This window comes from Pipra filicauda, unplaced genomic scaffold (genome assembly GCF_003945595.2).
Source record: "Pipra filicauda isolate LSUMZ 115617 unplaced genomic scaffold, ASM394559v2 scaffold170_size1570365_pilon, whole genome shotgun sequence".
NCBI classification, from domain to species: domain Eukaryota; kingdom Metazoa; phylum Chordata; class Aves; order Passeriformes; family Pipridae; genus Pipra; species Pipra filicauda.
The window spans coordinates 122,627-149,165 of record NW_024104218.1 but is presented as its reverse complement, the minus strand read 5'-3'; the positions used below and the strand labels follow the sequence as shown (position 1 = coordinate 149,165).

General features: G+C 52.2%; 1 protein-coding gene across 2 annotated transcripts; it reads left to right on the top strand.

Moving 5' to 3' along the window:
* Window positions 1-1,476: 1,476 nt before the first annotated feature.
* On the top strand, window positions 1,477-26,000 carry FAM163B (family with sequence similarity 163 member B). 2 transcript variants are annotated; one of them, XM_039379580.1, is made up of 4 exons: window positions 1,477-1,500; window positions 2,475-2,566; window positions 23,358-23,473; window positions 23,613-26,000. In XM_039379580.1, exons 3-4 carry the CDS (start codon window positions 23,381-23,383, stop codon window positions 24,012-24,014), a joined length of 495 nt encoding a protein of 164 aa, XP_039235514.1. In that variant the 5' UTR covers window positions 1,477-1,500; window positions 2,475-2,566; window positions 23,358-23,380; the 3' UTR covers window positions 24,015-26,000. The 2 variants fall into 2 exon arrangements, with proteins under 2 accessions (XP_039235514.1, XP_039235513.1); XM_039379579.1 differs by lacking the exon at window positions 1,477-1,500 and having other exon boundaries at window positions 2,358-2,566.
* The last annotated feature ends 539 nt before the right edge of the window (window positions 26,001-26,539 follow it).

Here is a 26,539-nt window from a genome sequence, read left to right as displayed (position 1 = left end):
ACACCACTGCAATATGGAAATATATTATAAAAACCTTTTTCTCTTTCATAGGTAACTGATCTTCACAGAATTGCTCTTAAGGTAAGCAAACCTCATCTTAGAGCCCAGAAAACAAGCTCTGTACTCACACAAGGCAGCCCAAGCATTTGCTAAGTCCTTGTTATAACATTGTTTTTCCTTGATTCTATCCTGGGCTCAGCTCAGTGAGAATTGCTTTGACATCTCCCTGGGAAGCAAGGAGGATCTTTATTGTCGTACAGGAGTCCAGGCATAGAAACCAAAATGAATGGCCCAAGCAAAGAACCTCCATCATTCATATTTCTGAGCAAGGATACAATGATAAATTGCCAGACAATGGCATTTGACCAGTACAAGTAACAAAAAGCTAAAATTGGTAGGGTTTTTTTTTTTGTTCCTGGCACAGCTTTTAAATATCTTTTGCACATGGTTCAAGCAACCTTGAAGAAAAACTGAAGAGCAACCACAACATAGACAGTTCAGTACTAAGTGATACAATATAAATTAATTAAACAATAATAGCCTTAAGTAGATTCTCTAAAGATAAACTGAATTTTGCCCCCTCACTTTGATTTCCTGTCATCAGAGTGAGTGGTTTGCCTCTCAGATCTCTGCACAGGCGTTTGAACTGCATGCAAAGTGTGCTGAAATTGCTGGCGGTAATTAGTTTATTTGTTGAGCAATTAATTAAATGCGACTGTTTCCCTCTCCATGGATTAAAGGAGTGCTGTAAGTGATACCATCTTAAAAAGAGCAGATGTGCTATAAAAGCCCTGATTATTCTCATCAGTCAAGAAGGACAGAACAAGTATCGATAGGCTGAAACTGCCAAAGGAAAAAATTAAGTTAGTTCTTGGGAATAAGCTTGGGAATGCCAAAGGAAGTCAGGCCAGGGACAGGAACACTGCGGAACACAAGGCATACGTCCTGTTGGACAGAGGGAATCCAGGCTGGATGTGCTTGTCTTCCCAGCATCATTTCCAGGAGGCTGGGAGAGGCGATGGCCTGCAGAAGGGTCCGTGTGCCCAAGGAGTTCGGCAGCTTGCAGACAACACGGGTGATGCCAGCTGAGACTGCTGACAGGGCGGGCAATGAGGCAGGGCTGGCAGGGCCTTCCGAGACATGCTGAGCATCCTTTGTGCCCAGGAGAGCTCTGCTGGGAGTCTGGGGACCAACGGCTGCAGAACACGTGGTGGGAGCTGGGGCGCTTTGTGCTCCCTCGTCCCACCGGCTTGGTTATGGCTGTGGTGGTGCCTCTGCAGGCTGCCCATCTGCTGGAGGGGTAATGCCGACTCGGATTCAGGTTTTGTCCCAAACTCTGTTTTTTTCAGATGTGGGAGGTCATCACAACCCCAAGACTAAGGAAATCTTGTGAATCACCGCTCCTGCACTTAAGAAGCCTTGTGAATCACCGCTGCTGAACACGCCCCGCGCGGCATCAGCGTCTTTGGAGAAGGCTGCGGATGAGGACTCTATGCTGAGGTTGTGCTGGAATGGGCATGGATTTGGGAAGAGGAGAGACAGTTCCTCTCCAGGGGTGTCTATTAATGGAACCAAACAACCAAAACCCCAGCACGGCTCCTGATAAATGGAGCAGGGAACAAAGTCATGGCACCTGTAAAATGCCCTGGGACCCTTGTGGGGCTAAACAGGGGATGCTGCAGGGTTTGCTTTGGCTTTCTCCTCTTTATCCCCGCACCAGGGATGGGGAGGGGGATTCTTTTCCTGCACTGGGGATGAGGAAGGAGATTCTTTTCCTGCCCCAGCATTGGGGATGAAGGCTCCTTTGGCCAAACCAATATCCCCCGCCTCTGTCGTGGGTGACGCGGCTCTGTCAGGAGGAGATCCGGCTGCAGGATGGTGTGGCCCGACTCCCGGGGGTTGAGTGGTGGTCCGGCTCCGCAGAGGGATGACCCGTGCCTATATGGGGATGCCCCAGCTCTGGCGGGAGTGACCCATCTCCCAGGGGCTGTCCCCGCTCTCCCCCCGAGTGTCCAGCACGGACCCGCATCCCAGTTCCAGGGGGAGGGGGGAGGTGTCGGGACCCGGCGTCCGCCTTCTCCCTTTCTCCGCACCCCGGGGTGCGGGTGCGGGGGGGTTGCGGTGCGGGGGGGCGGCAGCACGCGGCGCTGCCCGTGCGGCCCCGGCGGGGGGCTCGGGGGGGCGCAGCTCGGCCCGGCCCGGCCCCGCTCGGCCCCGCTCGGCCCCGCTCCGCTCCCGCCGCCGTCATTGGCGGCCCCGGCGGCGCTGGGGCGCGGGGCGGGGAGGCGGGAGCGTCCCCCGCAGAGCCGCCGCCGCCGGCCCGGCCATGTGCCGAGAGGGTGGCTGCTGCTGCTGCTGCTGCTGCTGCTTGCTGCCGGCTGCCTGCTCCGCGCTCCGCTCCCCAGACCGCTTTCTTCCTTTTGTTTTTATTTTTTGAATTTTTTGTGGTTTGGTTTTTTTTTTTTTTTTTTAAGTCCTTTATTTTGGCGTTGATGCTCTGCGAGCGGGAGACTTCGGGAGACGCGGTCCTCACCTGAGCGATCCAGCCCCATTCCCCCGTTTGAAGGTAAGCATGGCAGGACAACCTCCTCCCCCCCCCGGCTCTGCCGAGCCCCTTCTCCCCGTCGTTCCCAGCGCTGGGGTCTTTCGCGGTGTTTTTCCCCCTGTTTGCTTCACTCCCGCCCCCGCCGCCCGCTTCCCGGTGCATCCTGAACTGCCTGGGATCGCTGTTCCGAGGGAACCGGCAGCGAAACCCGCATCCCGGGGGGATACCTTCAAGGAGGGCAGCAGGCAGAGGATAGCCCCGGCTGCCAGGAGTGGGGCTGGGAAGGGGTTTGGAGGGGGGAGACAGAGCGAGTAGGACATGGAGAACTGCACAGCGTCTGCTCCCCTATAGCCTGTCTCAGGGGGGACTGGGCAAGTCCTGCCACCTTAGACCAACATGAAAAATACTGAGGTGCTCAGGCTTGGTTTTCCCTGGTCCTACAGCATCTTCAGTTTCAGAGCCATGCCTGTGAAGGAGGTCGTGAAAGCATCTTACAGGGATGGAGTGGGAAAGCTGCCCCCGTCCCATGCCTTTCCTGGGTGTGCAGATCGTGTCCTTCTCTTCCATTTCATCCTCCTTTGCACGCTCAGCATGGGACTGAAACTGGGCTCTCTAAATAACCTGTCTGGGCATCTCACCTGGGGCCATGTGTCTAGGACAAGGGTTTGTTCCTATCTCATGTCCTGGCTCTGAAGGACGTCAGAATCCTCTGCTCCATCCCAATGAGTTCATAGAGACCACCCCAGTCTCGGGTTAGGCAGCAAACCAGCCCACTAACTCACACTCAACAAAGCAGTGGTGATGGAGAGGGATCCAGAGCTGCCTGTGAGAAAGGTGATGGCACAATTACCTGTGGGTTGTTTTTGTCACTGTTTCATGAATAGAGCAGCCATCTAGGTCTGTGCTCTCAGAGGCACATGGATATTGCTCAGTACATTAAAGGTAGCCTGAGGGCTCGGGGGAGCTGTGGGAGGGAGAGAGAAATCCCCCAAGGGAAGATGGCTTTTCATTTCCCCATATCGACCGGTTTCAGACAGGATTATTTATATTTGACATAACAGATCACCAAACTTGGAAGGTAGTGGGGGTGTGCTCATACTCATTAAGGTAGACAGTTTTCTGACAGAATAAATTAAAGGTAAGAGAAGACGGCACTTTGAGGTTCAACAGATTGTCTTCTAGCCTGAAATGAGCAGCGAAATCAGCATAAAACCTGGGTGGGAAAATCGTGTACTTGAGTCTGTGATGACGAATGTCTGTCATTTTAGGCAACCTGGTGGGTTATCCCAATTTTTAGAGTGCAGATGGTGCTCCTGGGTGACTTCTTTGAGCGAAAGTACCCAGTGTGATGGGTTTTTTAGTCATCATATCTCGTCCTTACTGAGTAAGCATCTAAATTATAATGCTGTAAGGGAAAGTAGTTTACATAAATTGTGCATGAAGTGAGTGCCTGAACTATCCCACACCTGTGTTTAGGCTCTTGCCCTGTTGCAGTGGCGTGTGAAGAACTGAAGGTTGTTTGCAGCCTCTGTGGATGGTTTTCATCTTGTCTGAAAGGAGCAGAAAGACGCACTAGGGCTGTCAGTGGGTGAAAAGAGATTTTAAACACCTTAAAGACCATGCAACTGTAATTAAAAGTGTAACCTCCTTCCCCCGCGTGTCAGGATTTCTGTGCAGAACGATGACAGGACCTCTTTGGGAACGGTGCTGGTGCTCAGTGGAGATAAAGAACTTCCACAAAATCCCCCGCAAAGTGATTGATGTTGATTTATCACCCCTCAGTACATTGGTTCTCGTTTAGAAAGGATGTGGGGATGTGAGGGGAAAGGAAGGGAACATCATTTGTTCCTTTCTGTTTTATTGTCAGTGAGCACAGATTACAAATAACAGGCAGTTCTTGAATACCTGAGCTTGGAGAGTTGCAGAACATCACCCGCGCCGTGGTTACTGGCTGTATCTTTGCCTTGTTTCTCTTTGTTTCCCATCAAAGCCTGGTAGCTCTGTCTGGCTGTCACGTCTCCTGATCCTTTTCCACTGCACCTGCAGCAGTCCCTAAACCCTCATGTAGGTGACACAAGAGTCAAACCTGAAGGTTTGCTCTCACGGGCTTTGCAATCTGAGGAGAACGTGTTCGGAAGTGGCCCAGGGGCAGAGGACCCGCTCGCTGCCCGTGGATTAAATAACCCAAGTCTTTCTAAAGGTTTCCCGTGTCTGAAGCTGAAGAGCACTCACTGACCCTACAGCCACACCTGAACACCCCCTTAGGATCTTGAAATGTTTCGCTGGGTGCCAGATGCAAAGAGATAAATGTACTTAATTCCCTGGGACATTTATGTGCAGCCCAGAGAGCTTCGCTGCATCCTCACAGGCTGAGAAAGTCTGTGCCACTGACCTTTGGGCATGTCAGGATATGTCCTCAGAGCCCAGCATGTGGGACACTGAGGGGTTTTGCAGCTGACCAAGCTGTAAGGGATTTGCCTAACTCAGACCTTTTTGTCTGGCTGTGCAGTGCCCAGTTGCATTAGTGCTGGTGTAAGAAACGGGGATAACTTGGTACCTTCTCACCTGGCCTGCTCTGGTACCTGTCTGTTGTGTTGTCATGGATATGGATGTGGATAAGGACAGGCCAGGGAAGAGGTGCTGCGTGCTGGCAGGGCTCCCGCAGCCACAGCTTGTGATGCAACTTTTGACATTGAAGGGCAGGTGTTTGGGTTGAACTGCAGCTCATTCCCCATCTAATTTACACTTTCTCCCATGTCATTATGTGTCATCTCCTTCTCTCCTTGTGATCTGATTTATTGTGGTGGGATTGGTTCACCCTTTGCCCGAGAAAACAGCTTATATCCCAGCACTGAAGATTGGCAGCGGGATGACAAATAGGTTTGGGTGATGGACTCTGACCCTCTTCAGACCTTTCAGCCACATTCAGATCACAGCCAAGGCCAGCCCAGGCAAGGCTGGGACCTTAGGAACCCGTGAGCCCTGCGAGAACAGCCCTGGGCAGAGGGCGACTGGAAAGGTTGGGGAACAAAATTAAAGGTCATAATAACATTTTGAAATATCCTTGGACCTATTTCTCCCTGGAAAGGCTAATAGCAGCCATGACCCATTAATAGCAGTTCAGTGCACCAGCAGGAGGACGGGGCTCCTCTGGGGATGTGGTTCTCAAGGTGCCTGTGTCAGAGGCAGCACTGAGGGGGGCAGGACTTGATTTAGGCCAAAATCACAATGATGATGATTTTGTCCCATCCTACGTGTCCAAGAGCACAGATTTCTCACTGGAGCCAGGGGCAGCACTGTGAGCTGCAGCCTGGGACACTGCTGGGTGCCAGCACTTCCATCAGCGTGCACGGGTGCTCCCTTTGGCAGGGCATGGAGTGGAGACAAGAGATGAGCCGAGGGCTGGGGAGCTTTGTTACCCTCTCACTTCAGGCAGTTTTCTCTTGCTTGTTGAGCGAGCACCTGTGATGGGTCAGAGCTGACGTTTGACTTCCCTCACAATAATGGCACAAGACGGGCTGAGACACCGCGAGGGCAGCTCAGCCCAGTCTCACCTTCTCCAGTGCTTCTCTCCCGTCTCCCACCTCCAGGACAAAAGCCACCTGCGGTCACACACCACCCTGCATGGATGTTGTGAGCTTTGCTTGACAGCTACACTGATTTTTTCCCGAGCTGGAAAGTGTGTGCCTCTGGAAACTGCCCGTGAGCTGCCAGGAGGGAGGGATGCGGCTCCTGCGTGGAGCTGAGTCGAAGGTGCACGCAGCTCTGCTGCCCTGGGAAACATCTCTCTGCTCCACAGCCTTTATCAAAGAGATGGAAACTTGTCATATTCTTTTTGCAACAATATCTGACATTATCCAAGCAATTTGCCTTTGGTGTGTTTCCAGAAATAGTTAGGCCTACAGTAGACAGGGGTGACATCTGGATGCATTACTGTTGAGTTCAGAAACATGCAGTAAACAAGACAGGATCTTTTGTTTAAAGGTTATTTCAAAAGGCTCCCAACGAGTTATCTGGCCGTGCAATGGGGAAAGCTTTAATGGCATGGTGATAATTGCCTTTTTCTGAAGGACATTTTAGAGGAAAGTTACCAGAAACCCAAAAGAAAGTCTTAGCCTGTCCTCACCAGGTCAGGGACCTGATCCAACCTGAAAACTAGGAGAGGTTTTCTCCTTACTTCAGTGCTGGCTGGATCAAGCCCAGGAAATACATGCCTGGCTGTGGGAATAGCAGGCTGGGGGGCAGAGATGGGGGATGCAGGAGAGATCACCAGCGGCTCAACAATAAAAAAAAAGTCTCAGATCAGCATAATAGGGCAGCAGGATTCACATCAGCAGGGAGGGCGAGAGAAAGAGCCCTCCCCGAGGCTCTGAGAAGAAAATAAATGTCATTAGCAATGGATAAAGCAACCGCCTCTGAGCACCTGAGACGAGGGTGGGAGGCTGTGCAGGGAGAGGGGGGCTGGTGAGGACTGCCAGTGCTCAGAGGGCTCACTGAGGCCGCAGCAGGAGCCACTCTGCAGCCCACGTATTTATTCATCATGTCCCTGTTTGGTTAATAGCCTGCTCGTTAAGAAAAGAAAAAGGAGGGCAAGTGAATTCCTGGCAGAAGGCAAGTGCCAGCCATCCTCCCCTTCCCTCACCCAGGTGACAAGGATGCTGCTCACGTGGCAGAAGGGAAGAGATGTGGCTCTGCTGTCACTCACACACCTGCAAGTGCTCCTGGCAGGATACACTGCTGGCCACTTACCTCAGCCCCGGGGCAGGCAGGACTAATGCTCACTGATAATTTCATGCCCCTTTGAGAGCCCTGATGGGGAGGAAATCATGTCGTGGTCTCACATATCTTTGTTTGCTTATGTGTTTCTCTGAGAGGGCAGCGGGAGTGAGCGAGTGGAGCTGACTGGAGCACTCTGCCTGCAGCGGGACCATCCCATCCCAGGCACTGGCTCCAGCCCTTCTCTGCCTCATCCAGTGCTGCTGTGAGGTTGTGTCAGTGCTGCAGAGAGAGTCGGTGCTGGTGGAGAGCTGTTCAGAGCCGTTTGGAGCTGTTCAGATCCCACACACCCAGCCTGCCACTCCATCCCTGCCTTTTCCCTTCTGTTCACCCACTTGTGCTCCAGCCCTGCCCTCCTCCTCCACAGCCCCATCCTCTTCTTCCTTCCTTTCCGAGATACCATTCACAGAAAACTTCCATGGTGAGACAACTGTTGGAAGCTGCCAGCCTGGAAAATAGGCTTTGGGGGAAAAGCCTGTCTTTTTTTTTTCCTTTAAATTGCTACTAAAGTCCAGCTTAGGCTCTTCCAAGGCTGCACTGGTTGGCTTCCCTTGGGCAGGGGATAAAGGGGATGATCTTGCTCAGCAGGGGGATGGAACCCTCCACACCACCAGCTTCAGGTCTGACTTTGAGGCCACGCTGTGGCTTTGCTCTGGGTACAAGTTCATCAAAGGGTCTGAGCCACGGAAGCTCATAAGCTCTTTATATAGGGGGAGCTGTAAGCAGTGGGCACACCGCACAGCTGGGATTTCCTTCCCTTCTGCTGGAGGGGACTCATAGCAAACTGGGAGGAAAAGTCCTCTCTGGTTTCATTTTTTCCTGTGCATGTGGTCTCTTGTTCCTCGGCTGCCTGAAAATCTAGGCTGGACCATAATGGATAAGAGTGACCTCTTGTACCCACAGAGGTACCAGGCATCAGGCAAAGTCAGGTCCTCTCTTTACTCATGGAGAATTTGGGATTAAAGGGGAAAATACATCCATATAAATGCCAGAAAAGTGGCTGCCAGGGAAAGATAAATACCAAGATTTCTGGGTGATGTGGCTGCTTTGAAACCCTCTGGGGACCACCACAGCCTTGTGATGGCTTCGTCGTCTCCCCCGACCTCTCCCCAGCTCGGGTCACTTCAGCTGCAGCAGATCAAAATGCCTCAAGATTCAAAGACTCTTAAACTGGCACTGATCAGAGCAAAAAAATGCCGTGGACTTTGTTGTAGAAGATGATACACAGGCTCCACTGAGGCTGGAATTTGCTGTGATGCTGCGGGAGCGTGCCCAGAGCGAGAGGGATTTCACAGGGAAGCACCAGACAAGTCCCCAAAGCAGCTGTGCTACAGGGAATCACAGCTCTGCTAAAACATCACTTACAGGCACCGTTTCCTGTGAGAAAAATAACTTACCTGCAAATAGCTTTGCTCATTTTTGTTCCCAGTATTCCAACTTGGTTCCTCTGGGATGTCTGGGGTTTTTTTTTCCCTGGGAAATAATACAGTATTTTCCGAGGTGACCAGCAGGGACAGTGCAATCCCAGTTCAGAGCTCCTCGTCTGAAACCCTCATTTGCTTCCCGATTTGAGCAGAGGGTGTTGCTTGGGCTCTGCCGTGCGCTTTACATCTGGATTCCCTTTGCTCTCAGTGTGGGTTTGGTGTAAGATCTGTCACGGGCCCTCCTGCCTGAGTTTTGGCAAGCCATTAACTCTCTCCTTTAGCTGTCGCCTGCCTTCCTAGCCAGGTGACAGGTTGTGCAGTGCAGGGAGACTCTCCCTGACAGTGTCTGCCTGCATCATCCCTGCAGGCAGCGATGCTCCTTCTGCCTCCTGGTTTCCCACCCTGGCACCCACAGAACAGCAGCGTGCACGTTGCCACTCTTCACTTAACAAAATATACATGAGTTACATAGCAAAACAGGATACATTTTGTGGCAATCCAAGCTAAACTCTTTCCTGGGGAGAAAATCCAGTATTTGGAGGCTCAGCTTTGAGCAAGCAATGAGGTGTCCTGGCTGCAGGAGGGTGGCCGAGGAAATGCATGACCTCACTGCTGGGGACCTCTCCCCATCTCTGCAAGCCAGTGCAAGCAGGGATTTACACAGATGCAATTTATAAGGCTCTCATGTGGAAGGGAAAGGAGGTGTCTTGGTCTGGTTGGTGTCTCCTGCTGGGTAGCTAAGCCCTGGAAAGATTAGCAGTAGAACATGGGGAAAAATAGTCCTGCAGTGAGAGTGGGAACAGAGTTGGGAGGGGAAGGATAACAAGTGTTGATTTGCGTTTGTTGTTAGGCAAATTTTGTGGGTTTATTGTTATATTACCCAAAGGAGGTGCTGAGGTAATAATTCAGACTTATGGCTGTCCTGTGGGTTTGCTTTGTGACTCTTTTCCTTGTGCAAACAGCGACAGGCACGAAGCTGCGTGGTCCTGCCACTGCCTGTGGCTGCAGCTCTTCTTTAAAGGTGTTTCTCCAGGTGAAATCTCTGATCCAGCTGTCACCAAGGCCATTTTCTTACTGATTGTGACAGAGTTGAAGGTGTATTTGGAGCAGGGTATGTGCTCATGGCTGCGGGTTGGACTAGATGACCTTTAAAGGTCCCTTCCCACCCAAACCATTCTGTAATTCCAAGGGCAGCTCAGGTCTGCAGCACTGGGTGCTGACATCACTGAGCTTGCTCTGGCTCAGACAGGAGCTCTCAGGGCACTTCTCTTTGCAGGGGAGACCTGGTGTTGTCCAGGTTGCCCAGAGAAGCTGTGGCTGCCCCATCCTGTAAGTGTTCAAGGCCAGGTTGGATGGGGCTTGGAGCAACCTGGACTAGTGGAAGGTGTTCCTACCCATGGCAGGGTGTGGAATAAGATGGACTTTAAGGTCCCTTCCAACCCAAACCGTTCTGTGATTCTATGATTCTGTGATCCTCTGTGGCCAGCACTGGATGGGACACCCATGGGCGGGCATAGCCCCCGAGATAAAGACAAGCACAGTTAATATTAGACAGTTCCATAATCTTTTTTTTTTGTGATTTGCAACAGTTCAGCGTTACTGTTTTCTCAAGAGTTATTCCTGATTCTCACAGCAGCTCGTGGGAGAAGATTCAGCCCACAGAAAGTGGGGTTTTCTTAGTTGCACCTATTTTCCCTTGTGTTTCTGGCATCACATCTTTGTTTATGTTGTATTTTTAAATAAAACAACACAGGTTACAAGAGTGTGATACCGGTTTCCGAGAAACCAAGCACAGATCTTACTTGTTTTCTTCATACCTTTGTAAATGTTACATATTGTTGAATGTTCAGATTGGCAGACAAAGGGTTGGTCTTTAAAACACTGTCTGACTTAATTGGTAGTAAATATAAAGCGTGAATATTTCTGGGCTATGGCAGAACTGTTGACTGCAGAGGATTAGGGTTGCTCAGCCTCAGAGATGTGTAACACTGGCACGCTGCTGCTGTATTTTTGCTCAAAAAGGGAAGATTTCCAAAAATTAATACAGATGAGAACATTTGCCAGAACCAGTAACGAGAAGGGCTTTGTTTGATACGGCTGTTAACATTGCCTCGTAACCTGAATATCACAATCCTGTGCATTTTCGTGATAATCCTAATTAAACCATCCAGAAGCAGGACTGAGGCATCCTGTGATCACAGCAGAAATTCCTGGGCTCCCTTGGGCTCCCACTGTCTCCACTGTCAAGCCCAGGAGCAGTGGTAGCCAGGTTGGAGGGTGTTTTTTTAAACAGGCCCATGGTTCTGGACAGCAGTGAATGTATTCTTAATTCCCAGAGGAGACCTGTCATCTGTTGAACCTTCCAGGGGGAATCTCCTGCGGGCACAGCTGCATCACACTTTTTGAGAGGCCCTCAGCACTCCCAGGCACTGGGCAGGGAAGATGCTCACATTTACAGGTCTGGGTTTTGTAAGGCTCAAACTTCAGGTTTGCCTGGTTTACCATTGAGGTGAGATGTTAATGAAGGGCTCCATGGGGTAGAGTGATGCCTGGAGAGCTCAGAAAATCAGAGTGGGTTCAGTGAAAGTTTTTGTTGATTTGCCTGTGGGCTCCCAGTTCATCCCAGTTCAGCTCAGAAAATCAGCATTGCTTCAGTGAAAGGTTTTGCTAATTTGATTGTGGGCTCCCAGTTCACCACATTATCTCTGTTATTTAATACCAGAACGTTCCTAGTTCCCAGTGAGCTCTAACAAGCGTGTACAAGTGAAGTGAGCTCACCATGCCAGGGAAGGAAGCTGAAATCCAGCTGGGATTTGGAGGTGGAGTGGAGCAGCGCTCAGGAGTGTGAGTCTCCTGCTTTGCAGGATGGATGGAGGCATTTCTGTGTGCTTGTCTCTCGGGTTTACAAGATCTGACTCCCCCCAGGGCTGCTGTGGGTGCCTTACCCTGTCTTCACCGAGGCTCAGGGGGTGATTCAGAGCATTGGTCTGAGGCTTGGCTTTCAAAGACAAGATACTTGGCATTTTCTGGTCCTCTGAGGTGCTGCCACTCAGGCACCATTTGAGCAAGGAAGGGAGAAGCTGCAGCCTGCTTGGGGAGCTGCCAGCACTGATGAGAAGCTGGGGAGGGCAGATGGGAGCTCCCAGCCTCCCACCCTCGTCTACCTCAGTCTTCCATGTTTTGGTGCCGGCAGCAGCGTCGCTTTGGCTGCTGGGGGTGGCAAGGAGGTGGCAGATGTGGAGCATGAGCCGCCACCTCGCTCTCAAGGGCCTCTCCAGCATCAAGGAGTCATTTCAAAGGCAGGGGAGGTGTCAGCCCAGCGCTGACGATGGGCAAAAAGATCCATCACGTGTGTTTTGATTTCTGAAAGATGCTGTCCCTGAGAACAGTCGATATTTCAAACATCTGATGCCTACGTTGGTTTGAGCAGAGCAATTTGTGTGAAGGTTTTTCTCAGTTTCTTTATTCACCTAATGAGGGTTTTCAGCTGAGCCGTGCAAGTTCCTTTATCTTTTCGGCTTTTTCGCTTATGATTTTGTTGTCGTGGGACGTGTTTTTTTCCCTCCAAGTTAAATTTTTCCCTCTCTCATCTCCCAGGAAAAGCTATAGCAAAATTAAGGTGAGGAAAAAAAGGAAAATTTACTGGAACTGCTTCATGGTGAGTTGCCAGAATATGGAAATTACCCTCTCAGACGGTCTCTTTTAATTCCCGTGATGCAGCAATGATAAATCCTTATTAAAAAAGATAACATAAGGAGATTTTACTGCCTGCAGAAAAACTCCAGGTTGCAAACAATGAGGAAGCCCATGATCCCTGGAAGTGTTCAAGGAGAGGTGGGACGGAGCTTGGAGTGACCTGGTCTAGTGGAAGGTGTCCCTGCCCATGGCAGGGGGGTGGAATGAGATGGTCTTTAAGGTCCCTTTCAACCCAAACCATCCTGTGATCCTGTGATCAGAGCAGTTTGCAATTGCACGTGTCGTTCCCCACGAGCCACCACCAGCCCTGAGTGTGGACCTGGAGCCAGGCAAGCCTCGCATCCCCAGGTGCTCTGGGCAGTGGCTCTGCATTGGCAGCAGCTCTAAATCTCTGCAGATTCACTGCCTGCACCACCTCCCTGTCTCCCTGAAGTCCAGCCCTGGGAGCACCATGCAGACAGGAATTTAAATGAAGCAGTTTTTAGCCTCCGACCAGGTCAAGCAGCAGGAAGGTGCGTGTGCCACTCACTGTGCTGATGAGGGGGGGCTGTGGGGCTCCTTCCCTCCCCATCTGCAAGTGCAGCTCATGCCCCAAGACAGGCAGGGCAGGGAGTTTGTGCCAATGGCCACCTCACATGCCAGTCCTTAACGTTTATTTGTTATTTCCAAAATCCCTGAGCTCCCTCTCTCCTCTCCTCTTCTTTATTCATGCACCGTACTGCCTTGCTGGGCAGGAGTGGGAAAACCACTCTGCTTGTGTCTCATTACACGGGTTGAAGCGGAGCCTCTACCAGAGTGATGTAAAGCTGTAGCTATGGAAACTCCCTACCCTTTTTTCTGATTTTTTTTTTCCTAAGGCAGCAACATATATCTCTTTGGAGATCCCAGGCAGGGCTGCTTGGTGCCTGCAGCACCCGGGGAGTCCCCCGGTGTCACGCTGCAGCAGCAGCTGGAAGCACAGAGCCAGGTCACACTGCAGGGAGTCTGATTCCCAAGGGCAGAGGAGGGGGATTGATGAGGAATAAGTGGGTTACATGGAAAGCCAGAGCCCAGGGCAGCTCAGAGATGCTGGGGGGGGACAGCATGAGTATCACGAGCCATCAGCCACCCACCCACAGCTGGGGGGGTGTGGGGGTGGGCAAGGACAGAGTGGTACTGGTCCCCCTCCTGCATGTGATGATGGCTGGATGGAGGGTGTCCCTGCAGCTCTCAGGCTGCTGCATTTAATGAGCACCAAGGAGCTTCCTGCTGCCTCCACATCAGCCTGGATCCGTGAATCCTGAGCAAAGGAGGGCAGGGTGTGCAGCTCACAAAGACTTTAATCTGCTGAGGATCTTCCTGTCCCACGGAGCTGTGTTCATACCTCTTGGAAATGCAAAGCTGTTGGATTTACTGCTTAATGGAAATGTACACTGTACGTGCCCTTCCTCCCCCACCCTGATCGATGGCTCTTCTGTGGCTCAGGATCGATGGCTCATCCGCCTCTCAGGACATCACGGGGCCACCAGGTCAGGTGTGGGGACTAATCCTTCCCAACTACCAGTGCAGGGGGTGGTAGGAGCATGGAGCTGCTCTCAGCTCACTGCTCATCCAGTGTCTGGCCTAGGGAAGCCACTCAGTCTGGAAGTGGGCTGATATTTGACAGATTTCAAGCAATCTGGCTTCAAAAGCAGAGCCTTAACCAACCCAGGACTCAGTTCCCATGTCTGTAAAATGGGTATTGGCATAGCAACACTTTCTCTCTCAGGCATGGTACTGCCAGAACTGGAGAGCCAGAGGTCCTGGGATGAACCAGGGCTTTAGCTCAGATGTGCACAGAGGCTGAACGTGCAGCTGGGGCTGGCTGCAGGGGTATGGGTGGCTTTGTGCCTGCCCGAGGCAGAGGCTAAAAGGTGCAAACACAAGCTCTGAAGCATGTAGTGTTTCTATTAGCACAGGGCTGAATGGCAGCAGACATGACTCAGTCCATACCTTCCCATAAAAATGATTCTCCATGCAGACACGCTGCATGGCCAGAGCCACAGATCCCGGGAGCTAAAGCTGGGGGAGTCACAGTGAGAGTTGCTGCTTCTGCTGCTCTGTGTGGCCATCAGGGGGTACCAGGACCTTGTTATCCCTCTGTGCAGTGTCTCTGGGCTGTAAAACCCTTGTTCCCAGGACAAGTTGAGGATGAAGGTGCTGAACCCATCCCAACTGCAGTGCTGGTGCCCCTGGGACCAGGAGGCAGCTCCAGCTCCCAGCCAGGGCTGTAAATGGCCAAAGAGCTCAGCAGGTGACTCTGTGAATCTCTTCCCATCTTCATGCCCCAACAATCCCATCTGAGCCATGAAACCCTGTTCTCGAGACATTTGCTGGGAGATGGGACAGCAGGAAGGCTGCTGGGAGCTATTGGTGTAAGGAACCAGCTCCTACGAATCTCTTGGGGCAACAACATCTGCTTCAATCTGACACCACCAGGTTTTCAACCTGAAGAGCTTTCAAAATCCAGGTGAGTAGACCAATTCTGGAAAGTTACTCTTTCAGAAAGACAAATTCCTCTTTTTTTTTTCCATAATTGCATAATTTCTGCAACACTCTCTGACCAGGCCTTTTGATCTTTCTGACTGTGCCTTGCTGGGGGCTGCAATCAGCTCTCCTGTGGGATGGTGATGGAGAGGGAGCACTGCCTGTTCAGTGAACTGGGCAGCAAAAAATACTGATCAGGAGTAAGATTTATTATTAGTTCTCAGTATGCTAACTCAAGCTTTTCAGGTTGCATGGGGACATTTCCAGGATGCAAAACTGCCCTGCTGGGAGAAGACCCTGGGGTGCTCCCCACTTTCTGATTTCTTCCCAGCTCAGTGGTTTATTCAGTAGCTTATCCCAAGCTGCTAATTCCAAAACTTGCTCTCTCTAATGTTAATATCTCAGGATGACTAAACCATAACTCAAGAGGCGATTAAACGGTGCAGGGTGGAAAGACAGCACATCTTTCTTTTTTTTTTCTTTTTCTTTTTTTTTTTTTTTAAATAGTTTAGACTGCGTGTGTGTGTTTGGGATTATGGTCTGCTTTCCAACTGATTTATGGAAATAATTCCTGGTACTTAAGCAGAGTATGATTGTTTGGGCAAGGAAAGGTGGGACTGGGGAGGGTAAAACCCTCTGGTGTGGTTTGATAGCAGCTCTCAAATCCTGACAGAGACTGGCTGCTTGTGAGCTCCCACTGTGGCAACTCACCATGTGCAGGGTCAGACCTGGAGGCAAGTCCATCATTTCTGTACCAGTTCCTCCCTTGGGCCTGTTTTTTGGGTTTACCTCCCCTGGACTGGTGCCAACACAGGGCTGGTGTGCAGGGATGCACTGCTGGTCAGCACTCAGTCACCAGCATCCCTCTTGATGTCTCCAAAATCCCTGCTGATGCATTTAGGATGTGGCTGCAAAGTTTCACTGAGGGTCAGAGGGGCAGAGCAGGGTGAACACACCCTGCTTTATTCTTGGCCATGCTGAAGTGTCCACAGTCACATTCCCTAGTCCCTTTGGAATGAAGATAGCAGTGCCTTCAGCATGGCCACAGTGGCACTGGAAGGGGACATTCCCAAGGGCAGCACACATCCAGGTGATTCAGCATTCCTCCCATCCCTCCCCAGCAGCACCGCTGCTCTCCATTTAGCATCTGCAGTCATTTAAATTCCTGCCTGGCATTGTGCTTAGTAAGCCTTAATGCCACCTTGATGAACTGTGCAAATATTATTTTTCCTGAGGCGTGATTTGGTTGTACTAAATGCCATTATAGCCTCATTACTGCAGAGCACACGTTCCCTCACACGCGCTGCCGGGGCAGGGATCCCCTGGATCGATGCTGCTCGAAGGAAGCCTGCTTAAGTGTGCTGGAAATTCAGACTGAGAGCTAATCTCTGCTTTAAAAACTGGCAATGGTAATTGGTGGGAGAGGATCCCTGATTGTTCCATGAACTGCTGCTTTTTTTAAGCTTTGGGAATGCCCAAATTCGGAGTGGCTGTTGCTGTGTGATGTATCTCCCAAGTAGCCTGAGCATCCTCTGCTGGGTTTCATTGTTAGCAAGCTGTTCTTACACAGGAATACAGCCTGGCTGTTCTGGCAGGCAGTGAGGGTCACACTAAATGACCTTTAAAGGTCCCTTTGACCCAAAATGTCCTATGGTTATATGTCAGCACCATCACTAGCAGGGACACCTGCAGGGATGTATATACAGTGTGTCTTTGGAAAAAGCTTGTACAACAAGGAGTTGTTGGGCTGCCATGTAATATTTAACAAAACATTTTGAATTGTAGAATTCTGGGATTTAATTATGTATAACACCATTTTTATATGTGGTTATATTGAATTATAATGAGAGCAGACAGAAGGAGCAGTTCACTGTGACCTGTTTCTTATCTCAGCACTACTCTGGGAGCACTGAGGGAGGTTTTCTGAATGTAAAGGGCTGAGATGAGAATGGACAGAGAGGAGAGGAACAGCCCATGGCTGCTCCAGTCTCCTGGAGGAGTATATTGTGGGTTATGATTGATGCAAATATGGGAGATATATCCCCATATCATCCCTATGCCCATCTGTGTGAGCCTGATGTACCTCCAGCCTTAGACTCACTGCCAGGGCACTAAAACCTTTCCACAGCTGTGGTGTTGTCCTTCTGTCCTCATCCATTCCCAGGCTCTCTGTGAGCCCTGATCCCCAGCACATCCTGCCCATGCTGCTGTCCCAGCCCTGCCCAAGCTGTGCTGGGATCCCTGGGTCCAGGATCCTGTTCTGCAGAGCTCAGCACTATTCCAGCATTGTCCTGTCTGATAAATAATTGATCAGGCACTGGGTATAGGTTGCCTTTGAAATATGTTGTTTCTGGCCTGGACATCAGTGGGAGCTGAAGTATCGGGGTCTGTCCCAGCGGCAGGAGGGCTGAGGGGTGATATAGGGGACAGTCACAGGGGTCACTGTGGGCTGAGCTGTGAGTTACCTCTGTACCAGTATCAGTGACCTCTGTAGTTGGCTTCAAACCAGGGAAGGGCTCTTAAGGCCACCAGAAAGGGACATGGCATTTCAGATGGGTAGGAAATGTTTTGTTCCCTGTTCTGGTTTGTTGTTTAAAAGCCCACAGCAGCCCTACAGGCACCTCCCAGCTGGTGGAGCCCTCTCCCACATGCCACAGACTTAGAAAAATCACCTTATTCCAGAGACCATCAATAGTGGTGCAACTCCCCATTTTCAGGGTAGGGAAAGCCCCTCCTGAGTGCAGGAGCTGCTCTGCAAAGGGCTGGTGTCCAAGCACAGATGGGATGAGCGTGGTCCTGGTGGGTGCAGGTGGGAATATGGGGCTGCTGGGACCTCTGATCCATCTCCAGCACCCAGGAGGACCTGTCTGCTGTGGATGAGCCTGGGAATTTGTGAGCAGTGCTCTCCAAACAGGGCACAGCAGGGAGTGAAGTGCCCTCTGCTCATAAAATATTCAGAAGTCCTTGGAGTGTGGAGTGCCTGGAGATAGGGGGGTTCCCATGGGGAAAGCACTTGTGCTGAGATGGGGAAACATGGAATGACAAGGTGTCCCACCTTGTCCTTGTGTTGAGGAGTACTGGGGTGGTCCTGTTGAAGCGATGGGTCTGCAGTCACCAAGCCCCCACGTGCCCTTCCCCAGCCCACCCGCAGCCAAACCTGGCTGTTTAAATCCCTGCTGCCTGCACGGAGCATCAGCCCCCAGGCCAGGAATGCTGCCTGCCATCAGGAGGAGAGAGGAAGCAAACAGGAGTGATGCAGGCCTTCTGCTTAAAGTGTTTTTCATATGGAAAGCCACGTTCTCTGCCTGTGTTTCTGGCAGCTGCCCTGTCCGCTGGCTCCGTCAGTGCGAAGTCCTCTGCTGGCACATTGCCCGGCCATTCCAAGAGCCCAGCTCTTATTCATTGACTGGGTAGGATTACAGGAACTGGGGGAAATGCAGAAGTGAGGCCGTATTTGCCACCAAACTGGTTTGGCTCCTGGTTTATTTGCTGCTTTCCCACTTCCCAGGGCCGGTGGAAGTGACTTTCCTTCACGCCGATGTTCTCCAGGGTTTGTCCACGGGCAGAGCTGTGACACTTACATGGCACTGATGGGGGCAACAGGAGTTACCAGGCTCACCTTAAACTTTACATCATCAAGTGCTCAGATTCAGTCCTGCCCTGCCCTGGACAGTTTATTACAGGGGGGATTTCTTGTTACTCTGGGTTAAGGTTCTGGGTCCCAAATGCTGCCTGCACCCAGCTCTGAGGCAGAAAACAGCGAGGCTCAGCAGCTTGGGGAAGGGATATCTTGGACAACCAGCATCATTCACATGCTCTCACATTTCCCTGGCCTCTTACTGAGCTCTTTTCCTTTCTTCTGAAGTGGGGCTTGGTCAGAAGTGCTGGTATCAGGTTTTGTTGCACGTGGATGAGCTGGGACACGGCTGCATTGCCCACCCCAGGACAAGACCTGCAGAGCTCATGGCCCTCCACCACGGAGGGTCAGATTTGTGCTTCCCCCTGCACAGCTGCTCTGCTCCCAGTTTCCACACAGGACTTAGTCTTCCCAACCTGATCATCCCTCTCTTGAGGTCTCTCCCTTGGGTCTTCTCCCCGGAGCGACCCAACAAGCTGATCCCCCACCAGATGACACTTGGATGAGGGTCAGCCTGGGGGGCTGTGTCAGGACACAAGGTTGCTCCCCCCCCTCGGAGGCCCCCCCGGGTGCTGGAGGACACCCACGCACGGCAGCTTGTCCAAGCACACAGCAGAGCCAGGGATGTGCTCGTGCTGAGCAGAGCCAAGAGAGGCAGGATGGTGTTACTTCAGGACACGGCGCTGGCCTCCTCTGCTCCCTGCAAAGGGTGGAATGGGTTTTTTGCCTTTTTCTCCCCTTTTTCCATCCTGGTTGTTTGGAAGTGCAGGGCAGAGCTGATCCTCACCCCTCTGCATGGAGCAGCAGAACAGTGAGGACGAGGACTGGGGTCTCATGCTGAGGTTTGGACTGAGTGTCCCCCGAGTGTGGGGTGTCTCTGGCTGTCTGTTCATCCCTGTGTGTTTATTATGGTGGGATCTAAGCTCCTGTCTGCTCCAGTGCTGGGTACCAGACAGGAGCAATCCTGCCAGCACTGGTGTCTGTGCTGCCAGTTGTCATTTCCTACCCAGTTTGGCTATTTTGTTTAAATCTCCAGCTCCTGGAGTCAGGTGAATAAGGGCAATTCCCAAATTCCATGTTAAATAGAGAGCTGTGGTGCTTCTGGCTGCAGAGGAAGCAGGTCCCAGATCTGCTGGGGGATGCAGGCAGCACTAGGGCAGAACAAGTTGTGGACTACAGCTCTTTGCAGGTCAGGCACAGACTCCTTGTGCAGGTATAACTTCAGTGGGACCAGCATTCCCTTATTTTAGTGCTTGCCACGACAGTGTTTCCAGATAGGCTTTGGAGTGACTGTGTCACCTTGGGGATGGGAGTAGGGGTGGGATGGGGTGGGATGGGATGGGGTGGGATAGGTAGAAGCCCCATTCAGTTAAGGGTCTGTCCTAAAGATTGTGGTTAATACCTGTAAATCCTAGAAGTTGGCTTAACTGGGTGCTTAAGGGTCTCTTAAAAAAACCTTGGAGCTGTGTCCTTTTCTATCCCCAGGTCTCCTCCTACAGCTTCAGCAGGCAGGGTCAGGCCAGTCCACATGATCCAGCCGTGCTTGGAGCACTCCAGCACCTGGACCTGGAGCTCAGCATTTCGGAGCCGTGGTTTAGCCGGGTATTAGCTGGAGCCTTCGGACGGGCTGAGCTCAGCCCCCCCAGCTGCTCCAGAGCCTTCCTCCCACGCAGCCCTCCCCAGAGGCACTGGATGCACAGAGCTCTCTGCAGGAGCCAGGCACAGCTGTGAGCAGCCTCTCCCTGCACTGGGCATCCTCGGTGGTCCAGGGGCCGTGTTCAAGATGCTGGGGGGGTGACTTCGGATGATTTCTCATCCCACCCCTTTTCCCCCTCTGCATTATCAAGTCCCATTCTCTGTTGCTCATGAGAAGCTTCCCCTGGCCCCCTCCAGCCCCTGGGGGGAGCAGAAGCTGATGCAGACCCGGCCCTTAGTGAAGATTTCAACCTCAAAGCCACGACCTCAGCCATGGCAGGGTCTTGAAGGACCTGCAGGCAAAAGCAAGCATGTGGCACAGGATTGTGACCAAAAGCAAACAGCTCATGCAGGAGCAGCCTGTAGCAACCGTACAGTGCCTTTGGTTTGTTGCAGCACAGCCTGTCCTTTGCACTCCGGGAAGGTAAAGCCAGGGAAGGGGGAAGTCTTGCTTCCAAGCCTTGTGTGCCCACACCAGCACAGTGGCTCCCAGTAACCCCAAGGGCCACCATCCCTTGCCACCCCACAACACTGGGGACCGTGTTCCTACAGCAAAAGGCTCCTGGGCTGGCAGCAAATAGCCTGTGTGGAGTTAAAATGCTCCTGAAGCCGCTGTCTGGCAGTGATGGAGGATGTGCTGGGGGTTGGATTCGGATGGGGTGGGGGACTGGGGGGGGTTCAGGCATCCTCGGTATCTGGAGGGCTCCTAATGTTACTGAGGGGCAAGGAAGGAGCCAAGTGAGTGTCTTCTGGGACTGCATCTCTCATGCCTGCGTTCCCAGTACCAGGGCTCCTGCATACCTCCTCCAAGACCACAGCAGAGCTGCAAAGCACTTCCTTTTACCAGGATATTTATTGCTAAATATATGAATCTGGGAGCCTGTGGAGCGTGAAATTAGGAACAAATGTAAAAGGGAGGTCTAGACAGGAATTGTTCAGCTTATGGGCCTCTGCATGCTCTGCTTTCCTCCCCCTTTGCATGCTGGAGGGTTTAATGCTTCCAGGTACGCAGCTTTAATCAGAGAAGTATGTCTTGGGAGGAAAAAAAGGGTGAAATGCAAATGGTCTTGTTCTGGAGGGAGCAGTGGCTGTGATGCCACGTCTGGCTGGGCACGACTGGGCAAGAACCATGAAAATTGGCTCTGTGTAACCCTCACTTGTGCCCCCGGTGTTTAATTAATGGGTGGGAAAGCCGTGGAGCACTCCCTGGCAGAGCCCTGCCTGCCACCTCCCATAGTGGGCTGGCAAGGAGATGATGATCCCTCTGATGGGTGCAGTGCCAGTCCCTGAGAGGCTGCAGGGCTGAGTCTGCACCCCAAAGTCAGGTCCTGTGCCAACCCTGCACACCCTGCCCTTGGCTCCAGGACAGCAGGGGGATTGCAAATGGGAGCAGCAAAGGACCCAGAGATGGGCATTTCTAGCCAGTACCCGCTGCAGCCCAAGGAACCAGAGTTTCTAAATCACTAATGTGCTGTTTCCAGACCTTTCCCATGGCTGTGTTGCTCCTCCTGAGCCTCCTCAGAGCATTTTGCCCAAGGAATGAGGGCAGGCTTTGGCCTGGCACTTGCCCTGTGGCCACTCGGTGTGAGAAGCCCTTCAGCCTTCGGTATAAATTCCCTTCCCTCCTCCCTCCTCCCTTCCCTCCTCCTCGGCAGCAACATAAAACGTGACACTGCTTTATCCATTCAGCACTCACCCAACTTTAGCAGGACATTAAGCGCCTGAAAATATGGCACGGATTTATTTTCTTTGGAAGCAGGTTAAATCCCTGACAGATACAGTTGCTTTTCCTCGGGTGCTGAAGTAATTTGGGGCTGGGGTGGCTGGTTTTTTGGTTTAACCTGATAGCATGAACTGGAGGCCAGCTTTGCTAAAGCACTTGAAGAGTAGGTGGTCAGGGTTTGATTTCTCTCTTAATTTATGCCTCTTCTCCTGTTCCCAGCCCAACACTTGCAGCACTAAAGGGCTGCTGGAGCTTTAGCCGTGCCAGTGTTAGTGCCGCTGTCTCCAGAGCCCCTGGCAGGTGTGAGCAGGCAGGTACACGTCTCCCCAGCATCCTTCCTGTGGCAAAGAGCTGTGTCTTATCCTGCATGGGATGGAGAGGAATTCAAGCCCTCCCATGAGCTCTCAGGGGAGGGATGCTCAGAGCAAGACCATGTTGGCGTTGTGGGGCTCGTGCTGCACGTGATGAACAACGTCCACCCTCTAAGTGAATCCAACAGTGCCAGGAGCAGGGATCTTCCACTGCTACCAGTGCTGCGTCAGCAGATTCCTCCCAGATTCCTCTAAGGGGCATTCCAGGCAGAGAAGGGTGCTGGTGGTACCCCAAAGTGCATACACAGGACCAAGCTGAACCACAGCATCTCTACAATGGTCAGTGCGCTGTGTCCCAACCACAGCATTTGTGAGTGAACAGCTCACCCAGGGCTGTCAAAAACATCATCCTGGGGTGCCCCCAACAGCTCCCCAACACTGGCTTCATGAAGTGGAGGAGCTTGGTGTGCCTCAGACACATCCTGTTCCTAAGCTTGCTGCTCAGGGAGGGGAGCATGCCTGTCCCTGCAGTCATTAAGGGCTCACTTAGCAACTCCAGTCATTCCAAATTAAAATATCACATTGTTTTCATGGGGGAAATGGATTATAGGCTCAGAGAAAAATGTGTACAGCTCAGAAATCCTTATTGCAAAGCTCCTTCTCCCATCACCAAAACTCTCTGCCACCAGGCAGGAGCCGGGAGGGTGCCACGAGCCTGGGTCAGAAGGTTTTACTTCCCCTGGGTCCCCCCTCCTGTGTGCAGAAGAGCCCCATGTGACCCCAGAGCTGCTTCTCACTCAAACTCTCACCCACTTCATGAGGATTCTTTTCCCCCCTGCACATGCAAGGTGGCATTTAGGGGAGAAGGGGACTCCCTGATGACTTCCACAGGTGCCCAGTGCCAGGCTCTGGCCTTATCCTACCTGTCACCTCCCAACTCCTGGTTTCTATCCCCCTGCAGATGAGGGTGAGAGCAGGGTTTGGGGCTCTACAGCCCAGCCCATCACCAGCCTCACCCTATCACCCCGTGCACTTGCTTTTGCAGGCTGTTAATGGAGAAGAGGGCGGATGACAGCCGGGACCGTGGTCATCACAGGTGGAATATTAGCGACTGTCATTTTGCTATGTATCATCGCCGTCCTCTGCTACTGTAGGCTCCAGGTAAGGCTGGGGGATGCGACCCTAAAGGGTGCTGCAGCAGAGAGGGGAGTCCACTGGTCCTCAGGGCTGGCATGCATGGAACAGCCCCTCAGGGACAGGGCGGGGGGCTTGGAGTGCCAGCTGAGCCATCCCGTTTCAGTATTACTGCTGCAAGAAGGATGAATCCGAGGAGGACGAGGAGGAGCCCGACTTCGCCGTGCACTCCCACATCCCGCCGCTCCACTGCAACCGCAACGTAGTGCTGACCAACGGCCCGTCCCTCTACACCTCGTCCCCCTTCACCAAGAAGCCGACCCCGACCCGGTCCAGCTGCCCCGGCTGCGGCCCCTACGAGCCCCCCTATGAGCCCCCCACCTTCTTCCTTCAGGAGCCCCCCGAGGAGCTGCACAACGGGGGCGACCGGGTAAGCTACAAGACGGTGAGCCAGGAGGATCTGGCTCTGCCGGTGAGCGTGTCCAACCTGCAGGCTCTCAACCCCAACCGGCTCTCGGCCATGCGCGAGGCCTTCTCCCGCAGCCGCAGCATCAGCACCGACGTGTGAGGGGCCGGCGTGTGAGGGGCCAGCATCCCATCGTGCCTCCTCGCACCTGCCGGGGCTCTGAACGGCGAAGAGAACTCGGTGAAGTTCTGAAAAAGAAAAAAAGGAAAAGAAGTGAATGTATTTCTACCAGGGCTGAACGGCAGCGTGAAGGGGTAGTGAAGCACGCCCGAAAGGGGAGCGTGGGGGAGGATGGTTGCAGCTGGGACGTGAGGTTTTCTAGTGCTGCGTTGCATTTTTTTTTTTTCTTTTGTAAAGAGGATTTTGATACTTGGAGCATCCTTTTCTACGGAGTACCCACCCCTCCTCACCTGGAACGCTGAGGGACGGTGAGCAAATAGGGTTGGCTGCACAGGGTTGGCTGCAGAATGGCTCATGCTGCGAGTCAGCAGCCAGCTGCTGCCATGACGTGGTGGCCCTGATGTGCACACACATGTGTGCACACACACACACACCCACCCTAATAGGTTCTCAAGCAAAGCAGAGCTGCTATTGCCCACCCTTCTACCACCCCTTCCTGCAGTGCTCTGTACTGCAGCCATGGGAGTGTGCATGTGTGCGTGTGCACAGCCCTGCACTATTCCCAGGCCACCTCGCTCCTCAAGTCAGTCATTAATTCCCGAGTGACAGGCACAATCCCTTCAGGGCTGGGATGGCGGGTGCATGCACAGCCTATCCCTGCCCCTGGAGATCCTGGAGTGACCTCACAGTTCCCTGATGGAGGGTGCAAACCCATTGTGTTGCCTGGCTATGGGAATAACACACAGCACACTTTTGGATTGAGGAATACCTCTCTGAATAACCCATCCCTTCTCCGAGTAATGCCATAAACAACTTCTAACTGAGGCTCTGTGTCATCACGTATGTGCCCACCCCAAGCATGCACATTTTTACATGCATTTATTTGTCTTCTTTAATTTTTCTAAAAATCCATGATGCTTTTCACCCATCCAGAGATGTGTCAAAACACTTCAGATTTAGGCAAAACCTCCTCTTTAGCATTTTTCATTGAGCCCTTTCCCACGGCCGGGCAGCCTGGCTGTGGCACCAGCTCTGTCCCTGCTCCTCCAGCCACACTGGATCTGGTCAGGGCAGTGCTGGGAGAGCAGCAGGCACAGAGCTGGTCACTGAGAGTGTCCCTCTGCACCAAGCATGCTGTAAAGGAACCCTTTTAGTATTTCAGTGCTTTAGGAGAGGAATTGCACGTTGCAGCAGTGTCTAGAGGGGGACTCACGCTCCAGTCTCTCCTGGCTGTCTCCATTCCTCCCCTCAACCTCGCCATACTCCCAGTTTGTGTGACAAAAAGCACCCTGTTTCTCCTGGATTATACATTATTCAGGTTAAAAGCATCACGCTGGACCTGGGGGCGGCTGGCAGAGGACGGACTGGCTGCACAGAGACTCCAGTGGCCCCAGTGCTGTGCTCTGGGTCAGCTTTCCTTTTTCAAGATGTTACAGGAAGAAACAGCCGTGGCTCCAGCCCCATGGGCTCACAGACACTGTGCTGCAGCCCAGCTGGGTACTTTACTTTTAACCACGAGGGCTTTTAATTCCACAGGAAATCTTTTGAAGTACAAGTCAGTCTTTGCAAATGAGTATCTTCGACTTTCTCGGGGGGGTTCTGTTTGGGTTTGGGGGGGGAGGGGGCCAGGGTTGGTTTCGTACGTGTTTAATATTCTGGGCTCGGTCCCTGAGGTGCTGCATCCCGGGAGCACGATGCCTCTGCTCCGGAGGGATGCAGCCACTCGGGCCATGCTCCCATGTACAGTTCTCACCGGGGTTTGTTTCCACGCCTTGAGCCCTTTCTCTCCCCGTTTCTCGTGACCGTACTTCTCCTCCCAGCCTTCCTTCCTTTTTTCCCTTATTTCTTTCCCTTGTAGCTTGGAAACTAAGCGGACGGTTGGCTTTCACTAACCTTCACCTGGTGATCTGTTGTACAGGACTTTGGGGATCTCGGGGGAGGGAAAGTAAAAAAAGAAATAAAATAAAATTAAAAAAAAAAAAAAAAAAAAAAAAAAAAAAAAAAAAAGAAATAAACTACTTTGACATGGGTTTTGAGGCTTTTTTTTTTTTTTGTCCCTGCACCTGCAAACATGGGGTGGTGTTTGCAAAGCCCTCATGTGGACACAGGAGCTCCCTGCTGCTGAGGGGAACAATGCAGCAGCAGCTGGGGTGCACACCCCAGTGTGGGTGGTGAGCCTTTAGCCTGGCATTGGAGGGTCACACCTGGAGAAACACGGAGCAACAACCCCCTTGGGAGCACAGAAAGGCCCTTTTCTTACTGGCACCCTATCAAATCTCTTTGCTCAGAAACTTGTGAAGAGCTTCAGGGTTGCAGTTCCCAAAGCCACACACACACAATCCTAAAGCAACTCAAAGCAATGGTCCCCAAATCCCCCCACTGTTGGGACTTCTCCTTGCATCACTGTCCAAACAGCCATGATTCCCCTGAGTTCAAGCTGCTCTGCTTCCCCTGGGCACCAGCAAGTTCATAGCCCTGACTCCAGTGTTCTCAGTACCCCACTACAA

What these genes read in the sequence shown, in the direction of transcription:
- FAM163B (XM_039379580.1), top strand. Translation starts at nt 23,381, where the DNA reads ATGACAGCCGGGACCGTGGTCATCACAGGTGGAATATTAGCGACTGTC. An exon ending in TCTGCTACTGTAGGCTCCAG is followed by an intron (nt 23,474 to 23,612) that starts GTAAGGCTGGGG and finishes ATCCCGTTTCAG; the next exon opens with TATTACTGCTGCAAGAAGGA.